This window comes from Humulus lupulus, chromosome 8 (genome assembly GCF_963169125.1).
Source record: "Humulus lupulus chromosome 8, drHumLupu1.1, whole genome shotgun sequence".
Classification (NCBI taxonomy): domain Eukaryota; kingdom Viridiplantae; phylum Streptophyta; class Magnoliopsida; order Rosales; family Cannabaceae; genus Humulus; species Humulus lupulus.
In genome coordinates this window covers 170355380-170369210 of record NC_084800.1, presented here as the reverse complement: position 1 = coordinate 170369210, position 13831 = coordinate 170355380, and the positions used below count along the sequence as shown (strand labels likewise).

The 13831-nt window shown below is 32.7% G+C and overlaps 1 protein-coding gene across 4 annotated transcripts; it reads left to right on the top strand.

Annotated features, from left to right (window-relative positions):
• The first annotated feature begins 207 nt into the window (after window positions 1-207).
• LOC133798658 (pentatricopeptide repeat-containing protein At1g10910, chloroplastic) lies at window positions 208-12854 on the top strand. Of its 4 annotated transcripts, XM_062237086.1 has the most exons (13): window positions 208-365; window positions 1553-1859; window positions 2673-2757; window positions 4165-4428; window positions 4949-5251; window positions 5661-5765; window positions 6388-6487; window positions 7146-7465; window positions 8121-8297; window positions 8385-8513; window positions 9485-9805; window positions 12005-12324; window positions 12409-12854. In XM_062237086.1, exons 2-11 carry the CDS (start codon window positions 1573-1575, stop codon window positions 9719-9721), a joined length of 2007 nt encoding a protein of 668 aa, XP_062093070.1. In that variant the 5' UTR covers window positions 208-365; window positions 1553-1572; the 3' UTR covers window positions 9722-9805; window positions 12005-12324; window positions 12409-12854. The 4 variants fall into 4 exon arrangements, with proteins under 4 accessions (XP_062093070.1, XP_062093071.1, XP_062093069.1 ...); XM_062237087.1 differs by having other exon boundaries at window positions 12081-12854; XM_062237085.1 differs by having other exon boundaries at window positions 12005-12854.
• The last annotated feature ends 977 nt before the right edge of the window (window positions 12855-13831 follow it).

Below are 13831 nucleotides of genomic sequence, written 5' to 3'. Positions count from 1 at the left end.
GATTATTTAAAAAAAATATATTAACTGAAGTAATATTTAGTGCATATATCATTATTAAAAAACATTATCACATTATCACATTATCACGTGTTAATAGAGTGTGCGGTGAAATTTAGAGGATACAATTTAATAACATTAATAATTGGGGAATTTTTTTTAACAAATACCATATGATTGTGGTTAATATTCACAGTACAAAAATCTTTTTTATTCTTTCAAAAACTAGATAATTCCAAATACATATCCTCTTCTCGTTTTGCCCAGTTCTTTCTCTTTCACTTCATCAGCAGACGATAGAAAGAAGCTCCTTGGACGCCAATCCGCCACCGCACTCCAAACCCACAACCACGGTGGCGCCACTGTAGGTAAACCCACCTCACCTCTCTCTCTCTCTCTCATACTCACTTCGGCACCTCTCTCACCTTAATTGATGTCACAGCTCACTCACGACAACCTCCCTCCCTTTCTCTCACTCTCATGGAGTCGTGGTGCCTCTTTTCTTCTCCATCTCTCTCAGTGCTATAAATGTTCATATATGGAATCATTTGAGAATCTGTAGATTATAAGATTTTATATTATATATAATGGGATTTTTGGATTGTGTTGTCTTGGTATTGAAATGATACATGATCATTTTCAATTTCAACATAGAAATTATAATGATCCATGGTGTGTGAAATTGTGAAATTAAATAGGCCTTTGATGTTTTTTTTTATATGGGAAAGTAGGTTTCGGGTGCAATATGTTATTGTGTAGTTGGCATATGTATTGTTTGATGAAATGATCGTGTGAATAATTTGTTTATATAGTTGAATAGTCATCAAAGTACTTTATGAACATTCATGGATATGCATTATGGGTCATTAGAGAATTATGTTTTATATTGTTTTTTTTTTTGAAGAAATGTTTTATATTGTTAATGCTTTCTATTTTAGTTGTTTTTATTTATCTGATTATTTATGTATTTTGCTCATAATTCATGTTTGTGAATTGATCAATTCAGCTATTGTTAGTTGTTGATTTTGATCACATCCTTTTATGCTTCTCGCCCATTGAAGCATGTTCCACTTTGGATATTAAGAGTTAAAATGCCTTCGCATACTGTGTTTTTCCTCCTTGTAATGTTTGTGTCATAAGCATCCTACATATAACATATTTGACTTATAGGATATGATTACTTTCTTACGATTTTCTTATAAAAGAGATTCAAATTGCTGCTTACTTTGTGAGAAATAAGTGGTTCTAAGTAGTTTCGTTATTCTGGGAGAATGTTCTCAAGAGAAATGTTGTATTAAAATTATGTATGTGTTGATGAAGAAAACAACTTGGGTAATTTAAAATTCAAAAGGAATACAGCTTCTCAATGGCGAACCAATCAAACCCTTAAGTACCAAAACATTCTTCTTGAATTATGAAATTATTACATTTTTTATTGTTATTATTTTTAGAATCTGAAGAAACTATTATCCCTCTAGAATAAGAAAAGCAAACACCTATTGGTACTAACTAAGAATTAAGGATTTTTTTTTAATTGTGCACATTGGCAAAGCAGAGTGAAGCACATATCCAAAAATGGAGGTATCGATACTTGGTGCTAGAATGCAACATATCATGCCTTGCTCCTTCCCATTACCATATTCCTTCTCTCCTTCCACCTCAACTACACCAAAGAATTCTTATCTCATTTATGCTAAAGCTTCACCAACAACGACAACAACTTTTGTTAAAGGAGCAAACATAGAACAACCCAACAATGGCGAAGTGAAACGTAACAGGACTCCTTCAAAATCTTACTCGGCCAGAAAGTCTGCTATTCTTGAAATTCAACTATCCCCTGATTTGGATTCTGCTCTTACAAGGTAACCCTCTTCATTTTTTGTTTTGGAACTATATTTCTTTGTTAATTTGTTGTTTTTTTTTGTATTAGTGTCAGTTTATTTATTCTTGTTAAATTTTGTTGGTGACCCATGAAATAAAGTTTGTGGGTTCGATTGGCATGTTGGGTTGTGAAATTTATTGTAAAATTTGAATGTTATGTTATTTTTTTTAGATTTGAGAAATGAAACCCTATCTGGGATTAGTAATATCTCTGTTCTGAAATGGTTTGTATTCTTAGTTATCAAGAAAGTTTGCTGGGTAAAAGTCATCTTTAAGAGTTGAAGTTCAGTTGCATTTTTATCATGGACCATGATTTTACACTTGTATATTGTATGGATCATGAACTAATATCAATTTGAAACGCAGACATTAAATTTTTTAATCTTGTTTTGTATCAAATAAGAAGAAAACACCTATATCTGTAAAGTTCGAAAGGGGTCTCTTTTTTAGTGGAACATGATACAATAAAACATCTAAATTTGAACCTAACTCAACTAACTGAGAGAGGTTTCTCTTAAAATTGTAGTTCATTGATTATATGGTCTTTCCTGTATCAAGCCAATGCTCAGTAATCTATTTACTTATAAATATGAAGAATTTTCAATGTGGAATTTTGCCTTCTAGTATATAGATAGTTTTTCTTCTCTTTTGATACTCTTATTATAAGAATCATGTGCATCCCTTGATTTTTTACATATGTGATTGCTTAGTCTTAATGTAGTTCTCTCAAATTGACAAGATAAAACAGTAACCTAACCAATAAGTTGTAACTTAAACGAGACCTTATTTTGCAGCTATGGAGATATTTTAAAAGTTCAGGACTTGAATGCAATATTACGTCATTTCGGAATGCGAAAGAGATGGCACAAGCTTTCCCAGGTGCTACATCTTGCAAATTATTTAACTGAACACTCCATTGTTATATCTGTTGAACATACAAAGTTGGCTATGTATGCATTACTAAGTGTCGCATATATATGTATATATATTATTCCTAACGGTGTCTCTCATATAGCCCATTTAATTTGCCTCAAGTCATATGTAGTTTCTGTGTGTGTCTTGTCCACATAAATGTTAGTGAACATGCATGCTTCTCTTTTTTTTAAAAAAAAATTATTTAAAATAATGATTCAAGTGCGACTTTTACGAATTAAAACTTTGAGATTATATGTTATGTTTGGCAACTTAATGACCCACTTTTCCTTTGTTTTAGTGGAGAAGTAGAAAATGTGTTTGTGGTTACTATATTATCGTACATTTGTTAGATGAATTTTATATGAGAGTTGTTGTACCTAATTTAGTTTTCTTGGAAACATATTGAACTTAATTAGGTTCTTTTATCTCATCAATAAGAAAGCATTAGAAGAGTAATCGTCCCTTTTAACTATTCTTCTGCTCGGATTATATATTATCCTGCTACTTCATGGCTTGTCTGCCTTATGTCGGATTTTTTTTTCTAGTAATCTTTGATAGGGAGGTACACTCACAACAGACACAAACTGATATAGAAGAGAGAATGACAGGAGAAAATCTGCTATTGTTTTATTGAATTTGACAGAAAATCAGTACAAGAACCTTTAAAGTGTTCGAGAGCCTGGTCTCTCCACAATCAATTTCCATTTATCCAAATCATCCTTACTAAGCTCAGCACCTTCCTATTTAAATTCCTGCCACATGGACAGCTGGCTTACAATAGAAACAGGAACCAATCTCCTATTCTAACTGGACTATTTGTTCGTCCGTGCCATCTCCTCTTTTCCTACGTGTAACGTAGGTATTTTTAATAGGAGGCCTATCTTTTATTCTTTTTTTTTTAAATTAAATCATCGTATATATATTTATAGTATATATAAATATATATAGATGTATAGATATACATACACATTATAATGGGAAAAGGAATTTAACTTGAGACCTCCTCTATTAAGAGGAGATGTGTGGTTCCACGCATTCTAATCCTATGATTACTAATAGGAGGCCTATCAATCTTTAAGTAGGAACCACCTCATTTTTGTTCAGTTAAAGAGAAGTATTTGAGTGGCCTCTCTCTTACCCTATACATGTATTAATTTGACGGATGTATACCTGTTTTTATACATATTTCTTCCTGCATATAAGTAAATAAAATAGTGTGTTTTTGTCATTTTTATTTTCATCTTTAAGCATTCTCATTTAAATGAATTGAAGATGGTGTAATAATGTTGATTTAATTTCATTAATTTTTGAATAAGAGCTTCAGTTATTGTTGTTAAAATTTGTATAGGATTCTTTTTGCTTTTATTGCAGTGCTTCAATTGGATGCAACAAAATATGAAGATTTGTCCTGCATCATATAGCAACTATATAAAGTTCACGGGAGAGACTCACAATCCTGTGGGTGCACTAGAAGTTTATAATAGCATTCAGGATGAATCAACCAAAAAGAATATCATCATCTGCAATTCTGTTCTTGGGAGTTTGGTTAGGAATGGAAAGTTTGATCACAGCATTAAGTTTTTTGGTCAGATGAAGCAGGATGGTTTAACACCAGATGTTGTTACATATAGTACAGTATGCCTTTTACTCATGTCTATAATTTGTTTCTTTTGCATTCATATTCAGAATCCAGGTTTTTGCTAATTAGTGTATTAAGTAGTAGTGGTAAAGTGTGCCATGTAAGATGAATGAATTTTATCTAGAACATTGGTAAGGAATTAATTGATGCCCTCTCATACATTTCATCCTTTTATGGTTTTGTGAGGCAGGAATAAAAGGGGAAAAATGATTAGATGGAGTGAGAAATTGGTTTTGATAACTTCATATTGAATTGATCTTATAACCCACTGATTCGATTTGAACATCCTCAAAAAATTTCTTGTCTTTGTGGGTTTTACTATTCAATTTATGATTGTGTTTTTCTTATTTTCTAAAACACTTTCTTAGTTGTCAGATATTATTAGTGCAGTTGTCTTATCTGTAATTTGCGTGATGTTGTGGAGCCTTAAATATATGTTGATAAGTAAAATACTTGGCATTGTAACTGCAGTTCTCTTGAATTATACCTTACATAATAATTTTTGGTTTTCTTTAGTTACTTTCAGGTTGTATCAAAGCTAAACAAGGCTATCCAATAGCAATGGAACTTGTTCAGGAGTTGCAGCAAAATGATGTGCAGATGGACAATGTAATTTATGGGACTCTTCTGGCCATATGTGCTTCACATAATAAATTGAGTGAAGCAGAAAGCTATTTTAACCGGATGAAAGAAGAAGGCCATTCGCCAAACGTTTTTCATTATAGCTCTTTGCTCAATGCATACTCTATATGTGGAGACTATAAAAAGGCCGACATTTTGATTCAAGATATGGAGTCGACTGGGCTACCTCCAAACAAGGTTTTGCTTACAATGAAAATAGTGTTTTTTTTTCAATTTATATTTGTTTCCATGATTCTGTTTAGTTTGTGTCTAGTTTTCTGTACTTTCACTATCAATAAGTGGCTTGTTTAACTTTGCATACATACTTGAGCATATTTGAAGTATGAAGCCTGAAGGAAATTATCTACTATAAAGGGCACATTGCTGTCTAAATAAGAAGGGCAAGTAATTTCAAATGCAAAAATAAGGAGACATTGTTTATGTATTTAATTTATTTACGTATATTTGTAACTATGTTGCGATTTCTGGTTGGCTTGGTGTAATAATCTTTCCTACATTGCTTTTCATTTTCTTCACAGATTGATGTTTACTTTTTCATAGTTTAAATACACTGTTTCTTCATTTCAGTAATCTACATTGCTTTCAGGTGATATTAACAACTTTACTCAAGGTATATGTCAGAGGAGGTTTGTTTGAAAAGTCTAGAGAACTGTTAGCTGAACTGCAAGCTAAGGGCTACGCCGAAGATGAGGTAAACTTGTACAGTTGTACTGTTACAACTATCATTTAGTTTCATAGTCCTAGGTTTTCTAGTTTGTAATTACTATGGCATTTTCTCTTTGAGAGCATTTGTTTAACCTCAAATGTGCTGGATTTAAGTTGCATCATCATTAAAGTTCAGTGTGGAACTAGTTTGGTCAATACATTCAGTTGACTGAGCCAAAATTGTCTGATTTATTTCTTTTTGTTACAACTACTGGTAATGTTTGTCTTTGTGTTGTGAAACTTTCAACTTGCTTTTTACTTATTTGTTCTTCTTTTGAGATGATATGACTAATTATCGTAATTCCAAAACAACAAAATTTCCTTTGGTCATTCAATTTAATATCAAATCTGTCAAGTAAGTATAGCCATTATGTTGATTGATTGATTAATTTTTTTTAAATGTTTTGGAACTAACAATATATGCTCGTCTCTTGTCAAACATTTGGTTATGATTCATGGCAACTTAGAGTTCTTTGTAATTTTACTAAAAATCTATATTCATTTCCTTTTGGCCCCTGGGGGAATGCTACCTACACTTTTTATTAGCTCCAGTTTTTTTTTTCCTTTTGTGATTGTATGTTTGTCACTCATCATCAATCTATTTTCAGATGCCATACTGTTTATTGATGAATGCACTTGCTAAGACTGGACAGATCAATGAAGCTAAATCAGTTTTTGATGAAATGCTTGAGAAATGCGTTAGCTCAGGTATGCAGTGAATAAAGTTGTTAAGTAGGCTTCTTTTAGACATCAAACTGTGCATTGTCTTCTTACTAATGCACGATGCACTAAAAAGCATAAGCATCTAGTTCTTTAGGTTATCAAACTAAACATATCATTTGTCATGCCCCCAAAGTCCTGTTCATAACTTAATTTGATTTTTACTAGGGTTTCTAATTAAGGTCTTAAGATTTGGACAAGAAGTGTTCAACACGAATGTTAAAATGCTATGCATGCTACACTAAAATTAGTTTTCACTCAATGCAATTAAGAAGGGACTTTGTAACCTACATATATAAGGAACCCTCAACGCGTTTATTTGGTATTTTGACCCTAGTCATGAGATGTCCTGTGGCAGATCCTTGAATCCAAGTATTAGAAAGTTTGCCCTGGAATAACATTGTTTTAGATCTTGTATCAAAAAGTTTATAATACTGATAAGCACCTTCAATAATATGTGCCTTTCAACAGTAGTAAAGTTATAAAGGAATCTCTGTTGCAACTTTACTCTCAAATTTGATAGATTCAGTTTAATCAACATGAGCTTTGATGGGCATTGCTGTCGTTTTGCATGCTTTCCATAGGTCATCTAGTATAATTATACAGACTACCATTGTGCTGAAATGATGTGTTTTTCCTCTGGCAGATGGTTATTCCTACAGTATTATGATTTCAGCATTCTGCAGAGGTGGGCTTTTGGAAGAAGCAAAGCAGTTGGCCAAGGATTTTGAAGCAAGATATGACACATATGACTTGGTGATGTTTAACACTATGCTCTGTGCTTACTGCAGAGCAGGCGATATGGAGAGCGTAATGGAAATGTTAAAGAAAATGGATGAATTAGCTATCAGTCCTGATTATAATACCTTTCATATCCTAATAAAATATTTCTGTAAGGAGAAGTTGTATTTGCTTGCTTACCGAATGACAGTGGACATGCACAATAAAGGCCATCAATTAGATGAGGTATGCTCCTTCCTATTGATTAAAACTGGCTACACATTTTTTTCTTTGTTTTTCTGTCCAGAGATGAATAGAAAGTTAAACTATAATATATTTTTCAATAAACAAGTTATGTAGAAGCAGGAGCAAAATAGAAAACATGGCAAATTTCATGGAAAAAAGTGCGGGAATGAAGAAGATTTTGGAAGATAGACACAGAATGAGAAGGATTCCAAATATGAATGAAGTCAATTAAAAAAGTAATGAGCTTATGAAGAAAAAAGATAATATCTTCCACATCCAAATTCCCAAATAATCTTTCAGACAAGGTTTAGGAACTCACCCAATAATTGTTTTTTTATTTTTTTATTTTATAAAAATACTCATTGTGGCCTTGTTGCCTGACAACTTTTAGGACAGAAAACATGCGGGAATAATGAGTGTTGAGTTGGGAAGATAAAATGTGATGAGATATTATGGAGATTAGGTAGCTGTAGGATGTTCCGTATTTGGTTTAGAATATAATGGGTTTCAAGTATGCATGACTAAAGTCTAATCTGGATTTGCTCTTTCTTTTCTTTATAAAGGTTTGCCTTGAACTATTTGAACTCTGACCTGAAACGAGCTAATTTATGAAATGGGAACCTATTCCAATAGTTTTTTCTTTTTGGCTGTGTAGGAACTCTGTTCCTCCCTAATATTTCATCTTGGTAAGATGAAGGCACACGCAGATGCTTTTTCTGTCTACAATATGTTGAGATATGGAAAAAACACCATGTGCAAGGCTATCCATGAAAAGATTCTCCACATTTTAATTGCTGGCCGGCTTTTGAAAGATGCCTATGTTGTAGTAAAGGTTTGCTATGCTGTTTACAAGTTTCCTGGTTCTCCATTCTATGTAATGAATTTAGTTGAGGATCTTGTGATATATTTTCATGATCAGGACAATGGAGAGTTGATTTCCGCGCCTGCTATGAAAAAGTTTGCAACTATATTTATTAAGTCAGGAAACATCAATTCAATAAATGATGTTTTGAAAGTGATCCATGGTTTCGGCTGCAAGATTGATGAGGTAACAAATTACTGGTGTCATTGAATTACCTTACATTGACTCCAATTCTCCTATCATTTTCTAGATCCATGCCGATGATCTTGGAATATGTTTGGTGCTGGGGCTAGCCTGAATGTTATCAAGCCTGTCCATACTTTGAAGTTTGAACCTTTTCTTTACCTTTTTCTTCTATTTATACCGTAGGCTGGACCTCCCATAAGGGCATCCAGGTTAAACCAGATATATTAAGAAGATTATGCTCGTCTAAAACCTCCGCTTCTATCTTTTTGTTTATACAATTCTGTTTAAATTATTTGTCAGAATTTTTATTCTGTTTTGTACTGTGTTTTAGGTAATGAGTAATGATTCGGATACACAAAATTTACTCACTATAATGTGTTATTAATCTTAATCATGCAATTAAAGATGATTTGGCCCCTAGTTAAAAATGTCTATGGTTAAAATTAAATACACTTGATGTGTGTAATTTCTATGCGTAAATTGAGAGTGTGTCTAGCATTACTAATAGGAATTGTCCTCTTCTTTTATGAAATACATACAGACTAATGTATAGAAAAACAAACTATTCAATATTAGGAATAGGAAGTAAAATTCCTGATTTTAGGGAGTAAATGCATACAAATAAACGAGGAAAATATCTCCACTAAACTAGGAAAGTCGACATAGATTTTGTGTAACAAATAAATTAAGCATATCATTCGAAATGTGAACTATGTTCACATGTATTGCTGATTTGGTTTGTCGGTTCTTGTGGAACTTTTCATTCCCTTCTTTTTTGTAATTTTTATTTTTCTTAATAGAAATTATTGTTTGCTATAGGAATGGTATTGAAAAATTAAAACATCCTCTCTTTTCTTTAAACTCTCCTCTTATTGTTAGATTCCTGTGGATGAAACAAAAATAAGCCTTTATACCCTTCTCTGCTTTGAATTTCAAGTTTAATTGGCCATTAACCTTGCTTTGTTCCACAGGAAATATTTCGGATGGCCATATCACGTTATATTATGAAGCCTGAAAAGAAGGATTTACTTATTCAACTTCTGCAATGGATGTCCCCACATGGTTATACTGTTGATTCATCTACAAGAAACCTAATCCTGAAGAACTCTCACTTATTTGGTCGCCAACTTATTGCTGAAATACTGTCCAAGCAGCATACGATGTTAAAAGCTCCAAAATCTGATAAAAAACGATGGATTGCTCAATGAACAGTTTGTTGCAGATCAACCCCTCTTTTGTAGAGAGCTTTCCATTTGACTGATACAACAAATCTCTCTCCAAAATTTGCACTTGTAAGTGTATCAAACCTATGTTTTTTTAAATTCTCATGCTTCTGTTGTTGTGTCGTGCAAGGAATGAATAGTGCCTGATTATGTAACAAGAAATTAGAAGTTCAGCTTACACTGTTTTTCTAAATAGAGTTTCTTGGCAGTTCCTCATACAGTTAACCGCATGACAAGTTGGATATAACTAGTGAAAGGTAGTTTGTTTTAGATAGTGACTGTTCTAAAATAAAAATATAGAAGTGCCATGGCATGACTAACATTTGTTGAAAAACCTGCGAATACAAATTGACCCCATAGCTCATTGAGTAGTCTTCTTAACCACACTCCTTCACAAATGCCAAGAGCAAAAGCTCTAAATTCATATTCAGCTATACTTCTTGAAACGAATTACTGTTTCCTGCTCTTCCATGACACAAGGTTTCCCCACACATGAACAATATCCTGAAGTTGACCTCCTGATGTCACCTGCCGAAATTGTATCTGTATAGACTTCAACTTCACTGCCATCATTTTTCTTGTACAGTAAACCTGTTCTAGGAGTCTTGAGATACATTAAGAATCTATGACCGGCTTTTATCTGTTCTTCAGCTAAACTACTTATATACTGGCTTAGCTTACTACACTGAATGCAAAGCCAATATTGAGTTGAGTGTTTGATATATAGTTAAGTCATCGAACCAATCTTTGGTATCTCCCCTTATGTGATGGAACACTATCTTTTTCTGAACCAATCTTCCTTGTTGAGTCCATTGGTGTTGCTGCAGGGTTTTATCTGAGAATGCCTATCACTTTGAGTAAATCTAGAATGTATTTTTGTTGAGAGACAAATATATCATTCCTTGAACATGCTATCTCCATGCCAAGAAAATATCTGAGATTTATTTTAAATTTCCTTGCCAGTAGCTTCTTTCCCATTAAAACAATATCATCCATGTACACAATTAGAATTGTTACCTGAGCTTCAGAGGAAAATTTCACAGAGTGTGGTCTGCCAGACATCGAGTGTACCCCTTTCTAATCACTGACTTAGCAAATTTATTAAACCATGCTATTGGAGACTATTTAAACCCATATAAAGACTTTCTTAGCTTGCACTTTTTATTTTGATTGAGAATTCTCTAGTCCTGGCAGAATTTTCATGTAAACTTCTTCCTCTAAATCACCATTTAAGACACATTTTTAACAGCCAGTTGATACAGTGGCTAGTCTTTTTTGTTTTTGAAAAAGAAACTTTGTATTAACCAGAAAACAATACAAAGAAGAGAGATCCAAAAAGATCTCCTAGAGCCAACAAAAACTGTAAACAAAGGCAAAACAAATAAAAATAAAGTTAACACAAACTAAGACATAATTACTACAGAAAACTTCCCCACTCTTTACTATGATCTAGGAATGAAATACCCTCAAATCTTTTGCTTAATAAATCCAAGTTGCAACCCAGAATTTTGACCTTCTCCCATAGATCCTCTGCTGAAGCCTCTTTGCCCTCAAAGATTCTGCAATTTCTTTCAAGCCACCGTAAGATGGTTAGAATGGTTGCTGTCCACAACTTTGACATCCTCTTGCCCCCTCCCCATAAGATATAGTGGATAGTCTTGATTTGCATGAGGAGAAAACAAAACTCTTAAGGTTACATTTAGAGAGTGGGATAAGATTGGATAAGAAGATTGTATAATTTTTATAGAATGATTTGCTTTCAAATTAGAGAAGATATTGAAAAAATTAATCAAACCTACCTAGTTTGGAATAACTTAATCCCATTGAAAAATCTGGGATAATTTATCCCATCCAATCTACATGTCCATGTATTTCTATGATAAGAGAAAAAACTTGTTATTTTGCATCCAAGACTGTTTTCTTCTAATTTATTGTTGGCAAATGTTCAACTCATTCATTCTTCTATATTTATCCTCTTATATTTGTTAATCCTATCCAATCGTAGCTTGATGGTATTAAGCATTGCAACTGGGGCAAAAGTTTCCTAGTAGTCAATCCCATAAGATTGAAAAAACTTATTTTTTGTAATTTTTATTTTTCTTAATAAAAATCTTTGTTTGCTATACAAACAATATTGAAAAATAAAAATAATTTCTCTTCTCTTTAACTTTCTCCTCTTATTTTGAGATTCTTGTGGTTGAAACGGAAACCTCTTCTCTGCTTTGAATTTCGAGTTTAATTGGCCAGTAAGCTTGCTTCGTTTCACAGAAAATATTTTGGATTGCCACATCATGTTGTGTTATGAAAGCCTAAAGAGAAGGATTTACTTATTCAACTGCTGCAGTGGATGTCCCCAATGGTTATAGTGTTGATTCATCTACAAGAAACCTAATCCTGAAGAACTCTCACTTATTTGGTCGCCAACTTATTGCTGAGATATTGTCCAAGCAGCGTACTATGTTAAAAGAACGAATATCTGATAAAAAACAATGGATTGCTCGACGAATATTAGCTGCAAATCAACCCCTCTTTAGTAGAGAGCTTTCAATTTGACTGATACAAAAGATATTTCTTTGAATTTTGCACTGGTAAGTGTATCAAAACTTGTCCTTTTAAATTCTCCAGCTTTCATTGTACTGTGCAAAGATTTCATAATGTTGGTTATGTAACAGGAAATTAAAAGTTCAGCTTACCCTGTTTTGCTAAATCGAGTTTCTTAGCGGTTGCTCATACAGTTAACCTCATGACAAGTTGGCTTCTATAGATATAATAGAAGAGAAGAGTTGAAAAAAAAAGAATTAAACCTCTTAGTTAGTTATCAGGCGGGAGGAATACGTGCACCGAAGGTTGACTGAAAAGTTAAACTAGCCTCCACTGCTCCATCGCCCCTCCCACAGTCAAAGAAAAGGGGTTTCGGATCCAGCCATTTTGTGTAATGACTATTTTTTATTTTAATTTCTGATTTCTATTTTTTCCATGGGTTTTGATTTATCATTTTAATTTCTGCTATGATTATGAGATTGGTTTTTGCTTTGTTTCGTGTTTTTTGACTAGGTTATGGGATTTGTTTTGGTTCCATGTTAATATTGATTAGTATTTTTTCTTCGTGGTTACTTCATTTTGACTTGCGTTCCCAACCGTGTTGATCACTACTAAAAAATGAAAGACCTTATTTGCTGCAGATAGATTGTGAAAGAAATGATATGGCTAGGGAAAATATTTATGGTTTATAAGTTTTACGCAGTTTGAATATTTAAATGAGTTTGAGTTTTAGGTTTTATATATATTTTTTTCTTTTCTTTGCCAATGAAATTTATTCTTTGAAAAAATTCATAATGTTGTACAATCTATAAAGGTAAACAACTTGAACAAAAGAAAGAAAATCTTCTAGCCAGAAAGTTCACCATCCATTTACGAGCATGCATACTCAATCCGTGACCAACTTTATTGGCGGTATGATAAACATGGATCAAGAGTTATTTTTAGAAAATTAGACAATAAATTTGTTATATCTTCTAATAAATACCATAAATCATTGACAAAAGAAGATCTACCATAAGTCATTGACAAAAGAAGATCTATTAGAGAAAGTAGTCACAACTTTTAAACAATCCAAGTCAATGTGTAAAGAAAGTCCAAGCGAAAGACTCTAATCCAACGTCACCATTAAAACCACACATTCAACATGTATAATTAAAAAAGCATCCTACAAAACAAAACACCATTAAAATACAACATTTTAAACTATATATATAATGTACTATAAGAAGTAAAAATAAACAAAAACTAGGGAATAGTTACTTAAAAAATAAGGCACAAAAAAGATCCACTAAATAAATTCAATTGTGAAATCAAGATCTCAATATATCAATTGGAATAAAAAAATAAACTTATCTGTTGTGAATGGCGCTGTAGCATAAATTATTTTTCAGCGTCACCAAAATTCCAATAATTCAATAAAACAAGATGTAAAATAACAAAACAAAACAAATAGTGTTATCCCTAAAAAATCAACCCAATGACGTGACATTTTAAAGCGACACATGGAAATAAATTTATATCAGGTGGCATATTAATGGTCAAATATGTGCCGAC

What these genes read in the sequence shown, in the direction of transcription:
- LOC133798658 (XM_062237087.1), top strand. Translation starts at nt 1,573, where the DNA reads ATGGAGGTATCGATACTTGGTGCTAGAATGCAACATATCATGCCTTGC. An exon ending in GATGGCACAAGCTTTCCCAG is followed by an intron (nt 2,758 to 4,164) that starts GTGCTACATCTT and finishes CTTTTATTGCAG; the next exon opens with TGCTTCAATTGGATGCAACA. An exon ending in AAGGCCATCAATTAGATGAG is followed by an intron (nt 7,466 to 8,120) that starts GTATGCTCCTTC and finishes TTGGCTGTGTAG; the next exon opens with GAACTCTGTTCCTCCCTAAT.